This window comes from Pseudophryne corroboree, chromosome 8 (assembly GCF_028390025.1).
Source record: "Pseudophryne corroboree isolate aPseCor3 chromosome 8, aPseCor3.hap2, whole genome shotgun sequence".
Lineage (NCBI taxonomy): Eukaryota > Metazoa > Chordata > Amphibia > Anura > Myobatrachidae > Pseudophryne > Pseudophryne corroboree.
The window spans coordinates 229,172,359-229,197,925 of NC_086451.1; the positions used below are offsets into that span (position 1 = coordinate 229,172,359).

At 46.5% G+C, this 25,567-nt stretch overlaps 1 protein-coding gene across 5 annotated transcripts in view; it reads left to right on the forward strand.

The window, feature by feature from the left end:
- The first annotated feature begins 2,012 nt into the window (after positions 1-2,012).
- Positions 2,013-25,567, forward strand: part of EDA (ectodysplasin A) — a 629,423-nt gene continuing 605,868 nt past the window's right edge. For 3 of the 5 annotated variants that reach the window (XM_063937090.1, XM_063937091.1, XM_063937092.1), the window contains exon 1: positions 2,015-2,645. In XM_063937090.1, the coding sequence (XP_063793160.1) occupies positions 2,310-2,645 (336 nt within the window). In that variant the 5' untranslated portion in view covers positions 2,015-2,309. Of the gene's footprint in view, positions 2,646-25,567 lie in introns of all 5 variants that reach the window. The other 2 variants (XM_063937093.1, XM_063937094.1) reach the window with 1 other exon arrangement.

Here is a 25,567-nt window from a genome sequence, read left to right on the forward strand (position 1 = left end):
CAGGAATTGGAAACAGATCCTTCCCTGGTGGGATCCGGCATTGAAGCCTCTGTGCTGGCTTTCCGATCCGGCAATATGCCGGGTCGGTTGCCATAGCGGCGGGGGACAGAGCCGGCAGCAGGGGCGGCGCTGGGAGATTAACTCATCTCCGCGCCGCCTCTCCCTGTGTAGTTTACGGGTGAATCCGTTTACGCTGCCACTGACCTGGTATTCAGCCTGGGAATAACCCTTCTTATTACCTGGGTTGAATTACAGGGTCAGGCGACCCGAGAATTCTCATGGGGCCCTTTCACGTCGCACACTGACCCATGTCAACCCGACAATATGCCGGGTCGATACCGGGTTATTTTTGCGATGTGAAGGAGGTGAAAGCAGAGGTTCCCAAACTGTGTGCCGTGGCTCTCTGGGGTGCCACGGGACACTTGCAGGGGTGCCCTGGGTTGGTGGTCCACAGGGCCGTTTCTTGGGGCAGGCGAGCAGTGCAACCGCACTGGGCGCCCGCCGCGGCACTAACTGTGGCTCCCTGCTTCCCCCTCCTATTTCTCCCCGAGTAACCCGCTCGGGGGGCGGAGTTTCACGGAATGACGCGGTTGCGTTGTTACGTCACGACGCAACCCCGTCACTCCGCGAAACTCCCCCCCCCCGACCGGAGTACAGAGGGGGATCCAAGTTAGGAAGAGGGAAAGGCCGGCGCGAGGAGCGACTGGTGAGGCGGGCCGAAGAGCGGTAATCGCCTCTGTAAGTATTCTCTCTCTCTCTCTCAATGTGTAAAATGGGGACACCTGCCGTAATGTGTGAAATGGGGACTCTTGCCTGCCGTAGTGTGGGGATTTAATGTATCAAGGGCATTGCGGTGTGTGGCATAATATGGTGCAGGGGGCATTCCTGTGTGGGGCTTAATATGGTAGAATTTTTTTTCCTGTGGTGGTCGTGATCTGTTGGAGCAGGGTCAAAAACTGGATTGTGAGGTAGTCTTTTCAGACGAGGCCACACCCATTTAGATGAGACCACGCCCCCTTGCCGTGTGCGCGCGCAAGTTGTTGTTTTTTTATCTAGGTGTGTGGGGGGGGGGGGGCACATTTTTTTATGTCATGGGGGGGGGGGGGGCGCATTTTTAAATCTCGCACTGGGAGCCAAATTGGCTAGAAACAGCCCTGGTGGTCCAGGACCAATTCAAATTATTCATGGTCAATATAATAGTTAAAACCAGTGCTGGTGGCTGCCAGTCATAAAATATGTGGCCAAACAGAAGCAAATCTTGTCCCTCACCACACAACTGACCCTAAGGATGACATATAAATGCGATCTACTTAATGTAATATTTCTTTCTAAATTTCTCAATAAGAAATTTTTGGCATAGGGGTGCCGTGAAAAAAATTCTGATATTCTAGGGCACCGTGATTCAAAAAAGTTTGGAAACCTCTGAGTAAATTTACCCCTCAGAGTTAAGAATAGTTTATTGTAAAATATTGTGTAAAACCAGAAGCATGCACTGTGTGGAATAGACACTGCCAGGCACATACCAGATGTTTCCATATTAAACATCACTTAAGTGATAAACTAGCTTGTATTGTGAAACAAAATGCAACCAATACCCTGCTACTTGATATACTGTACTAAAATGGTAAGTACATAATATATATGATAATGTCCCACTCACCAATTTGCTGCGTGAGAATGAGGACCACGTCTAGCAGAGGGGTATAGCAAGAAGTGCAGGAAGAAGAGGATGTTCTGTGCAGCACATGTATTGCTTGCTACAACAAGGCACTTCACAAAGGTGACTGTCAGCCTGGGACTATTCGCTAGCATTGATTCACACTCCGGGCACATCCCCTCCCAGTCCTTCTCTTTATCTCGTTGAAGTGAGCCTGCAGTACTAAAAGCGCCGACGATAGGTGGCAGTATTGCTTCGTGGCAATGTGGGCGGGGTTACATTACGGAGGTGAAGTGTTGTTTTCATCCCTGAGTATGATTGGACCGCGTCTGGCATGTAGGTGTGGCGTCCAGGATGCGGGCGGGGCCAGCCTGGGAGAGGCGGGGTTACGGATTGGGGTTCCTGGCTGGAAGGTGTGGTTAGATGTTGGGAGGACGGAGCTGTCCTGTGGCTGCAGCACCTCCTCTCGCCCTGCAGCTCCGGAGACTGACTTCATGTGCTCGCTCCGGACAGGTCTCAGCTACACCGGGCTCTGCGGCGGACAGTCATGGTGCCGTAACCGGCTACGGTACTGGTAAACAGAGGTGCTGCCAAGGGATCGGGTTGCGCCTCTCTCCTCGGTGACCGTACTGCTCCCTTGCCAGTTGCGAGCATGGCAACCCGGAGTCTGTCCGAGCAGCCTGGGACGGACCCCTCCCTATCCCCGGACTCCTCCTCTCTGCAACACTCTGGATGCAGTTGTGTCAGAAGTTGCGGGAACTGCCGGCTGTTCCTGGGGTTCTTCGCCCTGTCCCTGTCATTGCACTTAGTTACTATCTGCTGCTATTTGGAACTGCGCTCTGAGATGCGCCGGGAGATGGGCTCTGGAAAGCTCGCACGGGGCTCCGGCCCAGGGACCAGCGACGATGAGGGGGACTTTTCCCAACTGAGGAGAACCGCTCTGCAGCTGTCTGACATGCAGCACCCGGGCACTGCCGACCGGCGCCAGGTGAGTGCGGTTTCTGGGGTCAGGTCCGGGCTCCCCCCTGTGCAGCATGTTCCTCTGAGGGGAGCTGCTCCCCGTGCGTTGTGTCCTGTGTGTGCGGAGAAGGGGCAGCCGGGGTCACGGGGGGAGATATAGGAGGGTAAGAAAGTAGTTTGATCTGCTGTAGCCAGTGTTGGCAGTAGTGCTGCGCTGCCTGCTATCATGTGTTCTGTGTAATGCCCCCTCTGTATTACAGCTCAGGCACTGGCCATACCGTTATCTCACCTGTCAGGTGTGCGCTGCTGCTGCTGCCTCCCGTTCTTAGGACTGCAGTGTATGTAGGACATCACTTGTTGCTCCTTAAAGGGTCCAGGAATGTAACTTGATATACGTGACTTTGTCTTCTAATAATACAGAGCTATAGTGTAATACAGGTGAAATACAACTCAATAGCCTGCCATTATAGTGCTCGTGTGGAACCCCAGTCTATGTATTTGGTGTTTTTCTTTGTTTCTACCTCATATCCCTTTTGTCAGTATGTAGATTGTAAAGCTAACTACAGTACACACTTTATCTGCCCAATCTGGTTGGTTGGAATGGAAATCTGGTAAAGTGTGGTAGTCTGTGACAATCAACCATTTGCTCCCAAACACTGGAAAATTAACAAAAATGTTTTTTCAGACAAATTGGTTAAATTGAATCTGAGCTACTGCATAACTTTCATCGAAAACAACTAGCCGATATAGCGCACATTTTGTAGTGTGTTGTATGAAGTTCCGATCGCCTGTCCCATATATCTGCCAATCGTTAATTTGCAAATGTCACCTTTGTGACTATTGTTAGCACAGATAATCGTTCAGATTGGAACAATAAATTATTACTAGTGTGTACACTCAAAATCATATGTTTTCAAGATTGGTTTATCATTCATAAAATTGTAAAGTTGTTCAGAATGTGAGTGAAATCATTCTAGCAGTACTGTGCCTGGGAAGTATTTAAAGAGGAATACAATTTAAGCACATGCACTTAACCATTGTGCTTGGGCACTGAATAATGCGTGCATTTGATCCTTAAGATTTGTCATCGGGGTCAGTTCAATTCAGCGCAGATTGAATAGCGCCAGTAATTATCTCCTGGTGCTATTCAGTTCGGCATGCTGTTACGTCGGTGAAGGATGGTTCTTGCGGACTAAACAGGGTGCTTTGTCGCGAGGACCGGCATTCTACGACTTAAGTACCTGACGCGATGCTGTTTCCGCCACACTAAGGGCAGAAAACGGCATCACACCAGCACATTTGTAGGATTTTATGCTATCCCTCACGTTACGCTGAATTGAATAGCACTGGGAGCTAATTCCCAGCGTTGTTCAATCCACACGGTTAAATTGAAACATTGAAGTCTCTTCACTTGTAGTTTTTTGTTTTGTTTCAAATGTGTATTATTTTAATATATGAATGTCATTGTATTGCTTTAACACAAACTTATTTGTATCTTCTTGATAGAAATTATCTCTGGCCGTGTCAGATGAAACATACTGGGCCCCATTTAACAAGGATCCTTATTACTGTCTACATATTTCGTTTAGTGTTGCAGTGATACTAATGAATATGCTGTTGGGATTTAACTTTACTTATTCCTCTTTGGTGGCACCCTCTATCGCTACCTGCAACAGGCTGTTGTGTAGTTTGCGTTTGCTGCGGCCAGTTTGCGCATGCCCATAACACGTTCATCCAGCAGGGACTCTGCAGTGTCTGGAAGGCCACATGTTGTCCGAACCGCACCCCGCCAACAGTGTTCTAACGCCGTTGGCACGCCCCCTCCAGCCCCGCCTCTGCCTGTCAATCAGGTAGAGGCGATCGCTCTAGTGAATGTTAGGATCTCACTGGGCTCCCGGGGTGTGTGATTCAGACTGCGATCGCTGCAGCAATGCAGTCTGAATTACCCCCTAGGCCCTAAGTGTTATGCTGGCCATACACTAAAGCGATCTGGTATACGAATATATGATTTTGCCGCATCATACGATGCATTGTATGCACATCGTACATGTATTGCATATGATGACGATGTGATGCACGGCCCCGTTGGTCGAATGTCGCATCCTCAGATCATATGTGCAGACCATATGATCTGTCGTAATCGTATCCACATTGTAGGATGGTGCATACGATCCGCGCCCTTTTTTAAATGACGTTTTTTTTTTTTTTTTTTTTAGTGGTCACATGCTAAAGGTGAGGCGTACGATTGATCGTATGCCTCATCGTATGTAAACCTCCCCCCCCCCTCCCCCCAGAACACATCGTGCGCCAGGAGCTCCCAGGGGTATTGCAGGGAAATCGCCTGTCAAATTGGATCTTATGCTGGTCGTACTAATGTATGGCCAGCATTAGAAAGTGCTCCAGTACTTTCCCTTACAGCTCTACAATTAGGGAATTCATATGCAAATGCATAACTGCCTCTTCCAGTCCTCTACCTCTACTGTCAAAGCTCTATATATAATTGGAGGCTCCGAAGCTTTCTTTATACTGTAAATGAAGACAAATAACTGGGCTCTCATGCTAATCACAGATGAACATTAGTGTTACTTAGCTATTCAACCACAAGATGCTTGTTTATACAATCACAAATAATAAAGAATCATTCAGTGTTTTAACAACTCACTTTTGTAACGGTTCTGGCAAAATAGTCAGCAAAGTGTATCCCCATTCTTCCTTATATCTTGATAATGAAGCAGTTAGCTGATTAAAAGACAATTAGTGTAATGGCATAGGATTTTGACATACTCCTTTTGATATGTAACTTGTTAGCTGGTAAGGAAGTGGTTGCCCTGCTTTTATTAAGAGGACATTATCACAATTTGGTGATAGGGAATCTCATTACAACAATTAATTTACTGTATATTTAGCATCTCCATGGTGAAGGAACCTTTCCAATAGATGTGGTTAAGTTACTGCAACCCTATTATTTTCTCCCCCTTACACTTTCCTGTACTGTTTGTCTCATGGACCATTCCTGCTACTGCACCAGTTGATCAGGCAATTCATAACAACATCTTTGTCCTTGTCTTTCCTGATAAGACCTAGCCCCCCAATATGTGTGTGTGTTAAACATGTCCATCCCCCACATCTGTTTGCACCATTTGCCTTCCCAACTTTACATAACAGTACTGTAGACATGTTTTTGTTTTGGACCATTCAAATACCTTCTGATGGACTATGGTATATGCTTTGCTACAGTCTGTTTCATGTTTTAATGCAGAGTTCAACACACTTGATTATCTAGGACAGGGGTATGGAACCTTTTTTTCTGGCAAGGGCCATTTGGATTTTCAACATCATTCGCATGTGCTCTCCTAGAATAGCAGGGTGGCCTTACACATAATGCACACATTACTGTGGCCATTATGTGTAAGGAGCACTAATGACACACATAATGCCCCAATATAGTGCCAGCAGGGCACTCGCCATCACTGCAGGACAGGTCTTATCCAGACTCCTGCACACCACTGGTCCAGGTCCTGAATCCGCTCTGCACCGCATCACAGCCATTTCTCCCACCCGCAGCCAGCAGAGCAGACCTCTCTCTCTCCAAAGCTGCCTCATATCATCTCCCAGAGCCATCTGCCGTGCACTGCGTCATGGGAGATGTAGTTTTTTCACACTGTACACTGAATACAGTGTGAGAAAACGACATCTCCCATGATGACATGTGCGGCGGTTGGCTTTACACTCGGCGGCTACCTTAGCTGGCACCCCGGGTCGGTCAAAATGCTTTTCCGGGCCGGATAAGGCACATGGGCCGGAGGTTCCCCACCCCTGATCTAGGAGCTGGGTAAAAATTTAAACAGTTTTCTATGGTATCCGTGTCAAATAGCCTTCACCAACTTTAAAGATAGCTCACCTCTTTCCTTTACAGACATTCACATCATAAGCCTTCTGTATACCATTCTATCTTTTCTTTAATTCCTTTCTTCATGTCATTCCTCTATCCCCTTATTTTCTATGTTCCCTCTTACTACTTGTATCCCATTACCCCTCTCTTCTTCTGCATTCTTATTGTCCACGCAATCAATTTCTCCGTTCCATTGCTTCCATCCTCTTCTCTTTATCTCACTTTGAACGTATATACCCTCGTCTTAATCATGAACCATCGATTCTGCTTAAACCATCAGCTCGCCCATACTGTGTTGATCATCTTTGCTCATGACTAATGGGGTAGTTCAGACTGGGTAGCTGCAGCGGCAGCGATCGCAGTATGAATTTCTGCTATCAGCATCTCGCTGGTGCGCTCGCCTCTGCCTAATTGACAGGCAGAGGCGGGAGGGGGAGGACGCGGTCCGGGCTTCGGAGGCGTGTTTGGACCGTTGGGGTGCTATATTTGCTAGCTGCTACCTTTTTAGACAGATTTGTGCTAGCTGTATAGTTACCATGGCATGAAAAAGTATTTATCCATTAGTGGATAATATATGAAATGAATTATTTTGTATGTATAATTACCCCACTCTTTGTAAGATCACATTGAGAAAAAGGTCGGTTTGGTGCCACACAGGACTAAAAACGATCTCTTTGTAATGGGCTCTTATAGAATTTGTCCCTTGTAAACCAACAGTGCATATGCATAAGAGATGCCTGAAATCGGTATCCAAGGAGTTATTGTTGTTGGTGGTGCACCCAGAGTCAATAGTACGTGTCAATATTTCAAAAGAAAAAAGAGAGACTCTGTGTTGGGGCACGCTTAAAAATAAAACTTAAATAAAACAACTGCTGTTGGCCTTAGCTTTGGCTAGGCGTGTGTCAGAATTGGCGGCTTTGTCACATAAAAGCCCCTATCTGGTTTTCCATATGGACAGGGCAGAATTACGGACTCGTCCGCAATTTCTGCCAAAAGTGTCATCCTTTCATTTGAACCAACCTATTGTGGTGCCTGCGGCTACTCGTGACTTGGAGGATGCCAAGTTACTAGAGGTAGTCAGGGCTTTGAAGGTTTATGTAGCCAGAACGGCTGGAGTCAGGAAAACGGAGTCGTTGTTTATCCTGTATGCATCCAACAAGCTGGGTGCTCCTGCTTCAAAGCAAACTATTGCTCGCTGGATCTGTAACACGATTCAGCAGGCTCATTTTGCGGCTGGATTGCCGCCTCCAAAATCAGTAAAAGCCCATTCCACAAGGAAGGTGGGCTCTTCTTGGGCGGCTGCCCGAGGGGTCTCTGCATTACAGCTTTGCCGAGCAGCTACTTGGTCGGGTTCAAACACTTTTGCAAAATTCTACAAGTGTGATACCCTGGCTGAGGAGGACCTTGTGTTTGCTCATTCGGTGCTGCAGAGTCATCTGCACTCTCCCGCCCGTTTGGTAGCTTTGGTATAATCCCCATGGTCCTTACGGAGTCCCCAGCATCCACTAGGACGTTAGAGAAAATAAGATTTTACTTACCGGTAAATCTATTTCTCGTAGTCCGTAGTGGATGCTGGGCGCCCGTCCCAAGTGTGGACTTCTTCTGCAATGCTTGTATATAGTTATTGCTTACATAAGGGTTATGTTATGGTTGCATCAGGTTGGTCTGATGCTCTGTTGTTGTTCATACTGTTAACTGGGTAAGTTTATCACGAGTTATACGGTGTGATTGGTGTGGCTGGTATGAGTCTTACCCTGGATTCCAAAAGCCTTTCCTTGTACTATCAGCTCTTCCGGGCACAGTTTCCTTAACTGAGGTCTGGAGGAGGGACATAGAGGGAGGAGCCAGTGCACACCAGTAGTCCTAATTCTTTCTTAGAGTGCCCTGTCTCCTGCGGAGCCCGTCTATTCCCCATGGTCCTTACGGAGTCCCCAGCATCCACTACGGACTACGAGAAATAGATTTACCGGTAAGTAAAATCTTATTTTCTCACTGCTTTATCACTTCTCCAGGCTTAATACATCTGCCTCGGGTAACTTGGGGCTCTAATGGTCTTGAGTGAACTGTTTCTTTTTTATAGATAATGAAGGGTTTCGCTGATAGTAGGTTTTGTCAAATATTATTGCATTGTAAGATGTACTGATTTTTATTGTTTTTACAAATCTTGTTGGAGCAGATGTTTTTACAGATAAAGGTCAAACTTTGTATCTCTTTTGAGAACCTCAGAATCTAATAATCCCACCAAAGATTTAAGGCCCTACACACATGCTGATTGGCCGCTGAGGTGCCATACGTCCGACGGACATCCCGGCGGTGGGGAAGGGGGGTGATGGCGGAAGTGAAGTTTCTTCACTCCTCCGTCACCCGGCTCCATAGCCCTGCATGCTGCTATGGACGGTGTTGTCCATATTGGCTTGCATGCATAAACGAGCCGGCACCAACGATGAACGAGCGCGGGGCCGCGCATCATTCATCGTTGGTGCATACACACTGATAGATATGAACGATATCTCGTTCATATCTTTCAGTGTGTAGGGCCCATTAGTTTTAGTTTGCACTGGAGAAGACCTATCTATTGCTGACACTTTCCAGGCTTTTGGTAAAAGTGAGTCCATATAGCCTCTTTTCTCTTAAATAAATCTATTAAAGTCTCTGCTTGTGGATAAAAGGTTTCGGTAAAAGAACATTTACTATGTAGCTGAATTAAATGGCCTTTGAGGATAATAATTTTCCATGTACAGTAGTGTGCGCTTCAGAAATTAAGATAGGATTGGGTTTCTACTGGCTTCATATCATTTGGTGTTTGAATAGAAGTAGCGTTGGCTTCAAGGGTCACATCCAGGAAGGTTATCTAATTTCTATAATGTGTACGTGAAAGATGCATTTTAAAGTGTTAGTGTCCAAAGAAGAAACGAAATGCTGTGGGGTGGAAAGAATCCCATCCCAAATAATAAAAAGATCATCTGTATAATCACCATGTGTGCACCCCATTAAACTCCCCAAAATATGTCCGCAAACTCCCCCATGTATAGGTTTGCATAACTGGGCGTGAACCTGGTCTGCATGGCCATACCCATCACCTTTAATAATTTGTGTGTAAGAATATATTAGATATAGTCTAGAAGAAAGGTGGCAAGCTGAAATAGAGTGTGTGCCATTATCAAGTGGTATGTGAGTATACAAAGCTTGGACATTTTAAGTATGCCAATGGGGTTATATGAGGGATTTGTAAACTTTGGGTAATTTATTCATTTATTCAAGCAGTAATACCTGCAGAAGGCCCCATTTAACGAGTATTGATTTCAAATAATGCTGTATGTTTTCAGAATGATAATACTTGCAGTTACACCTTCCTGCTCATTTGTATTTAGTATATGATCTTACAGTGGTGTTAAACTTTGTGGACCCTTTAGAAACTACTGAATGAACAAGTCTGCATAAAATGTGTTCAGATCCTCATCAAAGATGGAGAGAAGACAAAAATAACACCAAAGGATATACTTTTTCATATATTTCTTGATTTAAAATTTTTCGGGCTGTAAAAAGTATATGAATGTTAGTGATTCAGTAACTCTTGTGACTCGCTTGAGCACCAATGCCTTTATGTCCTACCACAATGGTTCTATTAGATTAAGCTCTGGACTTTGACTTATTCCAAAATTGAAATTACTTCTTCAGAAGGTTTTTTTTTTTTTTTTTTTGTAGCCTGCGTGTTTAGGATTGGTGTCTTGTGCAAGACCCACATTTCAGGTCTCTGGGAACTTGGATCAGGAACCGGAGGGTTGGCTTGGATATTAGCAGAGTGAATGAAGCTAGGAGCCCTGATGAGGCTCATCCTCATGTGGGAGGTGACTGAGTACCAGAAGGTTTGCTATGTATAGTCTAGTATAGGACTGACAGGTGCAGGTGATGTTCTAAACTAGGGGACATGGTGCTTGATGATCGGAAGGCATTCAGTAGCAATCAGAAGCTTGAGGATATGTTGTGTCTGCTACATAGTCCTGGACGCATGCTAGAACTGCATAGAGACAGAGTGGATGTAGAGACAGTACTACACTCACTATTGTAATAGAAAATAGAGGATTGGAATGCACCACACTGCTTACCAGATGAATAGAAAGCAGCATTCAATTTTAGTGCAGACGAGATGAGCCAAGTGGTTCTTATCTCTCATTATAATTATTTTATTAGTATCTGCACTTGCAACAGCACTGTGCTAGGTGCAAGAGATCCCTCAGAAGCAGGCATCCCTTCCTACACGTCCATGACACTTACAAGTCAGGGCATTTTTGTGCAGTCACATTGTCACTGCCTGGTTTCACAGAAAGACCGATATGGTCAAGTTCTGTCCAACTCGAAATAGGCCGGACATACACAAAAATATGTGAATGCAGCAATCCATCCAACTCAAAATCTGCCCCTATGTTTGTAATGTGCCCACTTCTTTTTGGGTTAAGGCATAATTTTTTTTTTTTTTTTTTTACAGTTTGATACAAATGCCTTTAAATTTAGTTACAGAAAATTCAAAAGGCTCTGACTGAGTTGAGTCAAACCTGTCTTCCCTTTTACTCACCTTGAAAGTATGCATTTGAAAGAACCTCCTACATCATCCATGAACTCTGCCATGCCCAGAAGCAAAAAAACCCCAAAACATTCCATCTTCTTATTCCAGTAAGTTACACTTTGGGGAAAAATGTATGTTAGGAATTGTGAGGTATTAAAGGTTGTTATGGTGTGGAAATGGTATCAGCACGTTATATGTGCTGATACCGCTTTCCACACATGTATGTCAGTGGCGGTATGTGCCCAGAGACTGGGGTTCCCCTGTATATATCGGCGCTGTTCTCTAAAAGACAGCATGCCGATATGCAGGGCAGTGTATGACCTGACCATTCCGACACCTGCAGCTATCGATTTAGATAGCTGCAGGTGACGTTGCCCATACACCACAGCCAGGGACACTGCTGTCCCCGACTGTGACAGGTGCCGGTTCCGATAGTAGCGAGGATCTGCACATGCACACTGGAGCTGTCCAGACAGGGAGGCAGGGCGTCAGCACTAAGCTTTGGTAATGAGGCGAAGCAAGAAGTATTACATACCGCTATAATACATCTCCCCTGTGTACTTACACAAGATTGTACATATTCTGAAAATATTATATATTCAAAAAGGTGCGCACCATAGTAAAGGACAGTAATATAGTTAATAGCAGCACACACACAAACGTACATCAAGTTAAAACTTTTCAGCATAAAACTTTGCCTGCCAGCAGTCAGTGTCCACCTAACTCTGTCTCCAGTGTCCACCTAAGTCTGTCTGCATGGGAAGCAGTACACATAGCTTGTCTCCCCACCTCTCTCCTTTGAATGCTTATAGTCATTACTAAGGCAAGCATAGGAATAAATGTGATTTGTATGCCACATGCAACGTGATTATAGGGGGTCATTCAGACCTGATCGCATGCTACAATTTTTTTGCTGCGATCAGGTTAGAACTGCGCATGCGTATGCTCCGCAATGCGCAGGCGCGTCGCCCCACGTCTTTGGGGATCGCCGGACAGCAACAGGTTTAGCGAAGAAAGCGATCGCAAGAAGATTGACAGGAACAGGCTATTCGTGGGTGTCAACTGACCGTTTCTAGGGAGTGTCCAGAAAAACGCAGGCGTGCCCAGCCGTTTGGAGGTAGGATTCCTGATGTCAGCTCCTGGCCAGATCATTGCAGCGGCTGAGTAAGTCCTGAGCTGTGCAGAGACTGCACAAACTTTTGTTTGTGCAGCTCTCTGCTCAAGCGTTGGCACCCCTGCACAGCAATTACCCCTTCCCCTGTAGGCGCCAACTACCTGATCGCAGCACTGCAAAAAACCATCTGCATGCGATCAGGTCTGAATCACCCCCATAGTTTCTTGGGATTCACTTCAGTGGATATTGTCATGTTATTGCGTCACTGCTTCATTGCTGCTTACACTCAATGTACACTCAAGTATTAAGAAGCAATGAATTTTATAGAAGTACAGTAGCATGTTCATACCTCCCAACTCTCGCTTCCAGTGAGGCAGTGCTACTTTTTGGGCATGGCGTCGCTATCTCACTTGCTGGCAGAAGGAAGGTTGGGGGGACACTCTGTCACACACTGCTCTGTAAAACAGTGATTTTGGGCTGCCCAGCATCTGCCAGAATTCTGGACAAGCCCCCAACATCATGAAAGACAGATTGCTTCAATCCTAAAAAGTTATGCAAAATTAGTCATGCCCTCTTTTAACCAGATATTTCACATCTGAATCTGATACTGTTGGGAACTATGGTTTGTTTAATTCAGAGAAGAGTACTAATGTAGTGTTCTGTACAATTGGTCTGTCACCTACATTCTTTCATTTTTTACATTTTAGTGTTTTGTGTTAAGCTGGCCATACACCTAAAGATTTATTGTCCAATCTGGCTGGTTGGAACGAAAATCTGGTAATGTATGGGAGCAAATGACAATTGACCATTTGCACTAAAATGCCAGAAAACTGACAAAAATCAAATGAACTTAACCAATTTGTCTGGCTGACCATTTTTGTCCGCTTTCTGGTATTTCAGAGCAAATGGTCAAATATTATTTGCTCCCATACATTACCACATTTCCGGTCCAACCAGCCAGATAGGACAATAAACCTTTAGGTGTATGGCCATCTTAAGTTAGGATTTTTATGCAGATTTTTTTTTTCAATTGTGATGTAGGCGTGTCTATAATGGGTGGAAGGTGTGCAGTGCACCTTGGAACTTTATGGTGTGTACACACAGCAAGATATTTTCTTACGACTTTGACTATATAGTAATGTAATCGTAATGAAAGTCACCTTGCGATGCCTATGCGCGGTCCCACGCGGCATCGCAAGCCTAGATAGACTGAGCAGGCAAGTCAATTTTGACTATCTCGTAGAAAAGATAGTCAAAATTAACACTTAGCCAAAATCGCACATAGTCAGTATTGCAAGCACAGTCATTATGTGCTTGCGATACCGACCTAGCCCCTATAGCATAGGGAGAATTGGGGTTAGTCAGAATCTCACTATGTGTACACACCTTAACTGATGCCTGCAGGTGTACCCCCCCTCCTCCCCCCCAATGTGGCACCATCTTCCCATTTAAATATTGGGAAAGATAGAGCTGTGCAGTGAAAGCAAAAACTCTGGCACCATGACATGCACCATCTTCCTGAATATCTCTGGGAAGATGGTGCTGCATAAGATGTGGGGGGACTCTCTTGGTGTAGACTATTTGTTGCACATGGGCCCCATCAGGCATTATTACGTCTAGAGAGGTCAATCCCGGGATTGGAAGCTCCAATCCCGGGGATTGCGGGATTAACCTGCCCCATTGTTTTTTTTTTTAAATGCCGGGCAGCATTGGGCCGCCTCAGGAGGCTCAGACGCAGCCCGGCTCCCTCCTTCCAGCTCCCCCTGCCCCCAGCAGTGTGTACTGCGCAGCGTGACATGATGTCAGAAGTCACGCTGCGCAGTCTTATGCCAGCTTACCGGACCGCACCTCATCGCCCGCAAGCCCTCCCACCCATGATGGTGAGTCTGACACCAGCTGCCAGGACTGCACGTCACCGTCCACAGCCCACGACCTTGGCTACCACCCACGATGGTGAGTATTTGTGTGGGCTGGGCAGTGGTGGGCGGGTTTTCAACCTAATCACGGCAATCTCAGGATTGATCTTTTATCAATCCCAATAGCTGGGATTGAAAAAAAGGCCCAGGATAGGCCTCCCTAATTTTATTTATATATATATAGATAGATATATAGATAGATATATAGATAGATATATAGATAGATATATAGATAGATAGATATAGAGATATATAGCGGGGCAAAAAAGTATTTGGACAGCCACCGATTGTGCAAGTTGACCCAATTAAAAAGATGAGAGGTCTGTAATTTCCATCATAGGTACACTTCAACTGTGAGAGACGGAATCTGAAGAAAAAAAAACAGGAAGTCACATTGTATGATTTTTAAACAATTTACTTGTATATTCTTGCGGATAATAAATATTTGGACACCTACCAAGCAGCAAGATTTCTCTGGCTGGATCCACAGGATTATCCACAGGATAACATTGGGATATTGTCGAGCGACAGCGAAAAGGGCACCAACACGGTCACGAGCTTTCTGGCCTCCCAGGATGCATTGGGGCCTCCACTATATAGTCCCGCCCACTGACTCAGTCAGATCAGTTTTTTGCTTGGTGCGGCAGGAAGCCGCATGGTCACAGGGCTGCTGTGAAAGCAGCCTTACGTTTTCATTTTTATAGACTTACTGTTTTGGTTTTTGAGCGACTTCTCTTAGCAGCGTCTTAAACGCATATTAGAAAGGGTCGCTCCAACAACTCCCCACTGGGTCGCAACAACGCTTACCTTCGCGGTACAGTGCTGTCTCGACGGGCGTCTGTGTCGGATGTTCTAACAGGTCCAGCAGAAGTTACCAGGCTGTGGCCGGAGCATGGGGAGACGGTGAGTCTATGGACTTCCTCTTACTAGAGGGGTCAGGACACAGCTACACTGATTTGGTGGAGACTACAAACAGTGTGTTGATGCGCCGAACATCCCGGTGTGACAGCGCTACGCTCTGGGGATCATAGGCGCCAGGACTAGGTGAGGCCGCGATCCTGGGAGTTTAAGTCAACAGGGGGTTTCAGACGCTCTCCTGGCCGTCCCTCCTCCGAGTTCATGGCCAGTTCCCGCGTGTCTCTCGTTTCATGAACTGAATGACCTCACTTCCGGCTCAGACGCTACCACGAGGGTACTCGGTCGCAGCTTAGACGCTGCGGTTGTGTACACTGGATATAAACCCGCCCAGACCGAGTCGCAGGCCTTTAGTGTCTGCATGCACGTGGAGTGGCTCAGCGTCCATGTCCGATATCAGTTACCAGGAGCGGCAGTGTACACCAGTAGCGTCTGAATCCACTCAGCGTCTTACGAGCGTCTTTGCTTGGATATGGAAGTGTGGTGAGTCTCCCTGTATCCCGCTCTCTGGAGGCAGGGTATACAGTACTAAAAAAAATTCCCTTCTACTCCTTAGTATGCATTGTTAATTTTTAGTACCTATTGCATATGAGACCTGTATATTACTGTGTTTTCTGCATGTTATGTTGAAAAAAGAACCAGTTAAACAGAAGTACAATTTTCCTACTTATGTATAAGTTATTATGGAGGTTGTATTCTCATATGACAATGTCTAATGCTTTAACATGTGACTGACTGCTAGTATGCGTGCTGACTTTTCTGTGTAATGTCAGTCCTGTTCAGACCCTCAAATCAGGTGCACTGTGGTCAGATTGATTTCACCTCTATATACTGATTATAGGGTGTTTTTCAGTCACAAAATTGTGTAGTCAATATCAGATAAAATGTCTGTGAGCGGCAAAAGTGATGAGGAGAATTTGTCAAGCACTCCCATAGCCCTAACATGCTTATCTTGTAAGTGAGGGGTAATTGATATGAATCAATTGGTCACTTATGAGGGTTTGTGTGCAAACTGTTTCACTTTTCAGCGAAGTAAAAAACAGGAGTTAGTTCAGCCTCCAGTAGAGCCACCATGGAATATGTTCGCAAAGACTCTGTCTTCAATAGCGGACAGGTTAGCTCCGGTAGCACCACCTCAAGGGTTAGGTTACACTATGAACCCATACATGCAGCTCTCTTCCTATGGTTTGGTTCCAGTAGCTTCTACAAGCAACCAAGGGGCAGGTAAGACTAAGACAGATACGTCTGCATGGCAGACTACACAAGAGGATACATCGGATGATGATGCGGAAACAATAGAGTCAACTCCGTATGATGATCAGTCGCAGAGCTTTAGTTCAGAAGATGTAGCTGAACTCATTAATGCAGTGAAGGCTGTGCTTTCTCTGGAAGAACCAGCCAAGACAGCGTTAAAAGCAAAAGCACCTGTATTCAAACGAACAAAGTCAGTGAAGGCTGAATTTCCAGCATCAGATGAGTTGACGGAAATGATGGATGAGTCTTGGGCAGCGCCCAGTAAAAAGTATAAGATTCTTATTATCCATTTCCTGCTGGAAATTGTTCGAAGAGAGAAGTTCCTCCAAAAGTAGATGCACATGTTCTGCGACTCGTGCATAAATCTGCTTTACCACTGTCATCTACCTCTTTGAATGATGTCACAGACAGAAGGGTAGAGAGCCTATTGAAAAATATTTTTTCTCTTGTAGGTGCAGTGGTAAGACCTGCTATGGCTTCGGCCTGGGTAGCAAAGGCAATGGGCGAATGGATAGAGAAACTAGAGAATGACATCCCCTCTCCTACTAGGGAGCAAGAGGATCGTCTTTGCCGTTTAAGACAATCTGCCCAGTATTTAGAAGAAGCAGCTATTGATGTAGGCACTGTTGCTTCTAAAGCTTCAGCCCTGGCAGTAGTCGCTCGCAGAGCAGTTTGGCTACGGACCTGGAAGCCAGATGCGGAGTCCAAGAAAGAATTGGAAGCATTGCCTTTCGTGGGTAATATATTATTTGGAAAACCTTTATCGGATATCCTAGAGTCAGAGGCTGAATCGAAAAAGGTCAGATTTCCGGCTACCTATAACCCTAAGTCCAAGGGTTTAAAATTTCGCTCATTTCGCTGGCAAAGCAAAGCGAAAGCTAAAGAGGAGCCTAAACAACCCCAGTTTAAATCCAGGGGTAGGAAGCAGTGGGCTAGCAAAAAGCCAGCTTCCAAACTTGAACAGAAACCCTCAGCCTGAAGAGACGGGCCTCCGCCTGGAGGATTCCAGGGTTGGGGGCCGACTCCTGCAATTTGCACACATATGGCAACAGTCAACAGCAGGTGCCTGGGTGCAGAAGGTAGTATCTCAGGGTTATGGGTTCCCATTCAGGAGGCAGCCTCCTCAAAGATTTTTTTGCACCAGCCCGTCTCGTATAGAGTCGAAGGCCAATGCCCTGCAAGAAACAGTCCAAAAATTACTGCAGTCAGGTGTGATTGTCCCAGTACCTCCATCACAAAAGGGACAGGGGTATTACTCCAATCTGTTTCTAATCCAGAAACCAAATGGGTCATATCGACCAATTCTAAATCTGAAGATGTTGAACGACTACATATGGATCCCGAAGTTCCACATGGAGACATTACGCTCCATAATGTTGGCTATGGAACCGGGAGACTATATGGTATCCCTGGATGTACGGGATGCTTACCTGCATGTTCCTATAGCACTATCACATCCGTGTTACCTCAGGTTTGCCATCCTCAAGGAACACTTCCAGTTCCAAGCTTTGCCCTTCGGGCTAGCTACAGCACCCAGGGTGTTTACCAAGATCATGGTGGTTATGGCAGCTTGTCTGCGCAAGCAAGGGATAAGAATATTCCCATACCTAGACAACCTATTAATCTTAGCACAGTCGCAAGATTTACTGTTGAGCCATCTCCAATAGACGATAGTTTGTTTACAGAGACACGGGTGGCTCATAAATTGGGAGAAGTCGTCCCTGAATCCGTCACAGTGGATGGTTCATTTGGGAGCCATATTGGATTCAGACCTACAGAGAGTTCTCTTACCGGAGAGAAAAATAGTCAGGGTGCAGGTCATGGCCCAGGAAGCGTTCCAAGCCCAGACAATGTCAGTCCATGCAGCAATGCGACTGTTGGGTCTGATGGTATCAACGTTCGACATGGTGGAATATGCGCAATTCCACTCCAGACCATTGCAGCATCTCCTTTTGACCAAATGGAACGGAAATCATCAAACAATAAAGAAGCAGATAAAGATTCCAGTGAATGAAAAAAGGTCTCTAACATGGTGGCTACAGACAGACCATTTAAACAAGGGGAGACCCTTTTGGATAAAAGAGTGGCAAGTCCTGACAACAGATGCCAGCCTGCAAGGCTTGGGGACGGTACTCGGAAGCCTATGGTTCCAGGGAAAGTGGACCGCAAGGGAAAGTCGCCTGCCGATAAATCTGTTAGAAATAAGAGCCATCTACTTGGCTCTGGTTCAGGCAAAGGACAATCTACAAGAAAGACCAGTCCAGATCCGCTCAGACAATGCGATGGCAGTAGCATACCTCAATCATCAAGGAGGAACTCACAGCAAGAGTCTGATGGAGGAAGTAACTCCCATTCTAAAATGGGCAGAACTCCATCTACCGGCATTGTCAGCAGTATTTGTCCCGGGTGTACTAAATTGGGAAGCGGATTTTCTCAGTCGGTGCACCATTCAGGAAACCGAATGGGCACTACACCCAGAAGTGTTTCAGACACTGGTGAACAGATGGGGTCTACCGGAGATAGACCTTATGGCGTCTCGTCTAAACAACAAAGTTCCGAGGTACGGATCAAGAACAAGGGACCCAGGAGCGGTCCTGGTAGACGCACTGTCAGTGGAATGGAGGTTTCAGCTGGCATATCTGTTCCCTCCAATATCTCTGTTACCCAGAGTAGTGAGAAAGATAAAACAGGCAAAAGGAGCAATTATTCTAATAGCTCCAGCTTGGCCAAGAAGGCATTGGTACACAGATCTGTTGAGAATGTCCGTGGAAGCACTGATACTGCTCCCTCAGCGTCCAGATCTATTAATGCAGGTTCCTTGTTGTCACAGTCATCTGGATCACCTGTCTTTGACGGCGTGGCTGTTGAAACCTCTATCTTAGAGGCTAAAGGATTTTCAAAGCAAGTAATCCAAACCATGCTTAGAGCAAGAAAGCCTTCTTCGGCCCGTGTGTATCATAGAATATGGCAAGCCTATATTCATTGGTGTTCTGGGAAAAATTACAATCCGAGATCCTTTTAAAGTAGCTAGAATTTTGGATTTCCTGCAGGCAGGATTGGATAAAGGGTTGAAGGTTGCTTCCTTGAGGGTGCAAGTCTCAGCATTGACGGTATGGTTTCAGCAGAAGATTGCTGACCTACAGGATGTACGTACGTTTTTCCAAGGAGTAGTACATATTCAACCTCCATTTGTTCCTCCTGCAGCTCCCTGGGATTTGAATTTAGTTCTTAAATTTCTCCAGGGTCCTTTGTTTGAACCACTTGAGAGAGCGGATCTTAAGTGGTTAACGGTTAAAGTTCTTTTTTTACTGGCAATGGCGTCAGCCAGAAGAGTGTCAGATTTGGGAGCATTATCATGTAAGTCTCCTTTCTTAAGTTTTTTCCAGACAGAGCAGTTCTCAGAACGAGATCAAGCTATCTTCCAAAGGTGGTATCAAAATTTCACCTGAATGAAGAGATTGTAGTCCCCGCTTTTCAGGTATCGGGACTTTCTGCGGGAGAAGCGTCGCTGGACGTGGTCCGGGCTTTAAAAATCTACATAGATCATACTAGTGCCATCAGGAAAACAGATTCCCTCTTCATCCTCTACGGATTCCATAGAAGAGGATGGCCTGCTAGTAAACAGACGCTGGCGAGATGGCTCCGAATGGTAATATCAAAAGCTTATTCTCATGCAGATCTCCCTATTCCGGCTAATGTCTCTGCACACTCTACACGTAAGGTAGGTCCTTCTTGGGCAGCACAACAGGGTGCATCAGCAGAACAGATATGTAGGGCAGCCACATGGTCTTCCATAAACACATTCATCAGACATTATGCCTTGGATACTTTTGCCTCTCATGACGCAGACTTAGGGCGAAAGGTCCTCCTGTGCAATCAGGAGCGTCCCCACCACTAAAATGGCTTTGGGAATCCCAATGTTATCCTGTGGATAATCCTGTGGACCCAGCCAGAGAAATGAATGTTATGGTAAGAACTTACCGTTGATAACGTGATTTCTCTTATGTCCACAGGTATCCACAGGGATCCCACCCTGACGCTTCTGATTTGAGGATCTAGACAATCACTAAACCTCTTCCTTCTTGTATGGAAGGGTGTGCATGTGTGTTCTTATCGCCTGTACAGGTCTCTTCCTAATGTTCCTGCCTAAAATCGCAGTGGAAAGAACTGATCTGACTGAGTCAGTGGGCGGGACTATATAGTGGAGGCCCCAATGCATCCTGGGAGGCCAGAAAGCTCGTGACCGTGTTGGTGCCATTTTCGCTGTCGCTCGACAATATCCCAATGTTATCCTGTGGATACCTGTGGACATAAGAGAAATCACGTTATCAACGTTAAGTTCTTACCATAACGTTCATTTCTGGCTCTCACAGACCTGTTACTACTTCTTTAAGAAGCTCTTCTATCCTCCACTAGTTACCTGTATTAATGGCACCTGTTTGAACTGGTTCTCTATATAAAAGACACCTGTCCACACCCTCAAACAGTCAGACTGCTACCTCTCCACCATGGCCAAGACCAGAGAGCTGTCTCTAAGGACACCAGGGACAAAATTGTAGAGCTGCACAAGGCTGGGATGAGTTACTTGACAATAGGCAAGCAGCTTGGTGAGATCAACTGTTGGCGCAATTATTAAAAAATGGAAGAAATACAAGATCACTGACAATCTCCCTCGACCTGGGGCTCCATGCAAGATCTCACCTCGTGGGGTATCAATGATCTTGAGAACTGTGAGGAATAAGCCCAGAACTACACGGGGGGATCTGGTCAATTACCTCAAGAGAGCTGGGACCACAGTCACAAAGGTTACCATTAGTAACACACTACGTCGTCGTGGATTGAAATCCTGCAGCGCCAGAAAGGTCCCCCTGCTTAAGCCAGCACATGTCCAGGCCCATCTAAAGTTTGAAAGTGACCATCTGGATGATCCAGAGGAGGATTGGGAGAATGTAATGTGGTCAGATGAGAGCGAAATCGAACTTTTTGGTATTAACTCCACTCGCCGTGTTTGGAGGGAGAAGAATGATGACTGGCATCCCAAGAACACCATACCCACTGTGAAGCATGGGGGTGGAAACATCATACTTAGGGGCTGCTTTTCTGCAAAGGGGACAGGACGACTGATCCGTATTAAGGAGAGGATGAATGGGGCCGTGTATCGTGAGATTTTGGGCAGAACCCTCAGTAAGAGCATTGAAGATGGAACATGGCTGGGTCTTCCAGCATGACAATGACCCCAAACACACCGCCCGGGTGTGGCGGTGTGGCTCTGTAAGAAGCATTTCAAGGTCCTGGAGTGGCCTAGCCAGTCTCCAGACCTCAACCGAATAGAAAATCTGTGGATGGAGTTGAAAGTCCGTGTTGCCCGGCGACAGTCCCAAAACATGACCGATCTAGAGAAGATCTGCATGGAAGAGTGGGCCAAAATACCTGCTACAGTGTGTGCAAACCTGGTCAAGAACTACAGGAAACGTTTGACCTCTGTAATTGCCAACCGGGGTTATATTACAAAGTACTGAGTTAAACTTTTTGATTGTCCAAATATTTATTTTACACAAGAATATACAAATACATTTTTTAAAAATCATACAATGTGATGTCCTGTTTTTTTCTCTTACGTCCTAGAGGATGCTGGGGACTCCGTAAGAACCAATGGGATAGACGGGCTCCGCAGGAGACATGGGCACTTTAAGAAAGACTTTAGGTATGGGTGTGCACTGGCTCCTCCCTCTATGCCCCTCCTCCAGACCTCAGTTTACTACTGTGCCCAGAGGAGACTGGGTGCATTACAGGGAGCTCCTGAGTTTCCTGAAAGAAAGTATTTTGTTAGGTTTTTTATTTTCAGGGAGCCTGCTGGCAACAGACTCCCTGCATCGTGGGACTGAGGAGAGAGAAGCAGACCTACTTCTGTGAGTTTCAAGGCTCTGCTTCTTAGGCTACTGGACACCATTAGCTCCAGAGGGATTGGTACGCAGGTCTCGCCCTCGCCGTCCATCCCAGAGCCGCGCCGCCGTCCTCCTCGCAGAGCTGGAAGATAGAAGCGGGGTGAGTATGAGAAGTAAGAAGACTTCAGAGGCGGCAGAAGACTTCAGATCTTCACTGAGGTAACGCACAGCAGTAAAGCTGTGCGCCATTGCTCCCACACAGCACACACAGGCAGACACTGTAAGGGTGCAGGGCGCAGGGGGGGCGCCCTGGGCAGCAATAAACCTCGTTTTCTGGCAAAAATATATATATACAGCTGGGCACTGTATATATAAAGAGCCCCAGCCAGGTTTTTTTTTACATATTTGAGCGGGACAGAAGCCCGCCGCTGAGGGAGCGGGGCTTCTTCCTCAGCACTCACCAGCGCCATTTTCTCCACAGCACAGCGCTGAGAGGAAGCTCACCGGACTCTCCCCTGCTTATCCACGGTGAAAGAGGGTTTTAAAGAAGGGGGGGGGGCACATATTTAGCACAATATACAGATTACAGCGCTATCTAGGTAAACATATTGTGTTTTTTCCTGGGTCATATAGTGCTGGGTGTGTGCTGGCATACTCTCTCTCTGTCTCTCCAAAGGGCCTTGTGGGGGAACTGTCTTCAGATAAGAGGATTCCCAGAGTGTGTGGTGTGTTGGTACGCGTGTGTCGACATGTCTGAGGTAGGAGGCTTTCCGGGGGAGTAGGAGGAGAAAATGAATGTGGTGTCTCTGTCGACAACGCCGACACTTGACTGGATGGATATGTGGAATGTTTTAAGTGCTAATGTAAATTTATTGCACAAAAGATTAGACAAAGCGGAAGCTAGGGAACAGCCAGGGAATCAACCCATGTCTGTCTCTATGTCGCAGGGACCTTCGGAGTCTCAAAAGCGCCCACTATCCCAAATAGTAGACACAGATACCGACACGGATTCTGACTCCAGTGTCGACTACGATGATGCAAAGTTACAGCCAAAACTGGCTAAATGTATTCGATATATGATTATTGCAATAAAAGATGTTTTGCATATCACAGAGGAACCCCCTGTCCCTGACAAGAGGGTACACATGTATAAGGAAAAGAAACCTGAAGTAACCTTTCCTCCCTCACATGAGCTGAACGAGTTATGTGAAAAAGCTTGGGAATCTCCAGACAAAAAACTGCAGATTCCCAAAAGGATTCTTATGGCGTATCCTTTCCCGCCAAAGGACAGGATACGGTGGGAATCCTCCCCTAGGGTGGACAAAGCGTTGACACGCTTATCCAAGAAGGTAGCGCTGCCATCCCAGGATACGGCTACCCTCAGGGATCTTGCTGATCGCAAGCAGGAGGTTACCGTGAAGTCCATTTACACGCATTCGGGTACCTTACTCAGACCGGCTATTGCGTCGGCCTGGGTGTGTAGCGCTGTAGCAGCATGGACGTATACCTTATCAGCGGAAATTGAAACCCTGGATAAGGATACCATCTTATTGACCCTAGGACATATAAAAGATGCTGTCTTATATATGAGGGATGCTCAAAGAGACATTGGTCTATTGGGTTCTAGAATCAACGCTATGTCGATTTCTGCTAGACGAGTCCTATGGACCCGGCAATGGACAGGTGATGCCGACTCAAAGAGGCATATGGAGGTTTTACCTTACAAGGGTGAGGAATTGTTTGGAGAAGGTCTCTCGGACCTGGTCTACACAGCTACAGTTGGTAAATCCAATTTTTTGCCTTATATTCCCTCACAGCCTAAGAATGCGCCACATTATCAGATGCAGTACTTTCGGTCACAGAGAAACAAAGTACGAGGTGCGTCCTTTCTTGCCAGAGGTAAGGGCAGAAGAAAGAAGCTGCACAACACAGCTAGTTCCCAGGAACAGAAGTCCTCCCCGGCCTCTACAAAATCCACCGCATGACGCTGGGGCTCCGCTACGGGAGTCCGCCCCAGTGGGGGCACGTCTTCGACTTTTCAGCCACATCTGGGTTCACTCACAGGTTGATCCCTGGGCAGTAGAAATTGTTTCTCAGGGTTACAAGCTGGAATTCGAAGAGGTGCCTCCTCGCCGGTTTTTCAAATTGGCCCTGCCAGCTTCTCCCTCAGAGAGGGAGTTCGTGTTAAATACAATTCACAAATTGTATCTTCAACAGGTGGTGGTCAAGGTTCCCCTACTGCAACAAGGGAGGGGATATTACTCAACCCTGTTTGTAGTTCCGAAACCGGACGGTTCGGTCAGACCCATTTTAAATTTAAAATCCCTGAACCTATACTTGAAAAGGTTCCAGTTCACGATGGAATCACTCAGAGCGGTCATCGCCAGCCTGGAAGGGGGGGGGGGGATTTTATGGTATCCCTAGACATAAATGATGCATACCTTCATGTTCCAATATATCCACCTCATCAAGCGTACCTGAGATTTGCGGTACAGGATTGTCTTTACCAATTTCAGACGTTGCCGTTTGGGCTTTTCACCAAGCTAATGGCGGAAATGATGGTGCTCCTGCGCAAGCAGGGGGTCACAATTATCCCGTACTTGGACGATCTCCTCATAAAAGCGAGATCAAGAGAGCAGTTGCTGAGCAGCGTGTCACTTTCACTGAGAGTGTTACAGCAACACGGCTGGATTCTCAATATCCCGAAGTCGCAGCTGGTTCCTACGACTCGTCTGACCTTCTTGGGCATGATTCTGGATACGGACCAGAAAGGCGTTTATCTTCCAATCGAAAAGGCTCAAGAACTCATGACTCTGGTCAGGAACCTATTGAAACCAAAACAGGTTTCAGTGCATCACTGCACTCGAGTCCTGGGAAAGATGGTGGCTTCTTACAAGGCCATTCCGTTCGGCAGGTTCCATGCGAGGACCTTCTAATGGGACCTACTGGACAAGTGGTCCGGGTCACATGTACAGATTCATCGGTTGATCACACTGTCCCCCAGGGCCAGTGTATCTCTCCTGTGGTGGCTGCAGAGTGCTCACCTTCTAGAGGGCCGCAGGTTCGGCATTCAGGACTGGGTTCTGGTGACCAGGGACGCGAGCCTCCGAGGTTGGGGAGCAGTCGCACAAGGAAGAAACTTCCAGGGTCTTTGGTCAAGTCAAGAAACTTGTCTTCACATCAACGTCCTAGAGCTGAGGGCCATATACAACGCCCTTTGTCAAGCGGAGACCTTGCTTCGCGACTTACCAGTTCTGATCCAGTCAGACAACATCACCGCAGTGGCTCATGTAAACTGCCAGGGCGGCACAAGGAGCAGAGTGGCAATGGCGGAAGCCACCAGGATTCTTCGCTGGGCGGAAAATCATGTAAGCGCACTGTCAGCAGTGTTAATTCCGTGAGTGGACAAC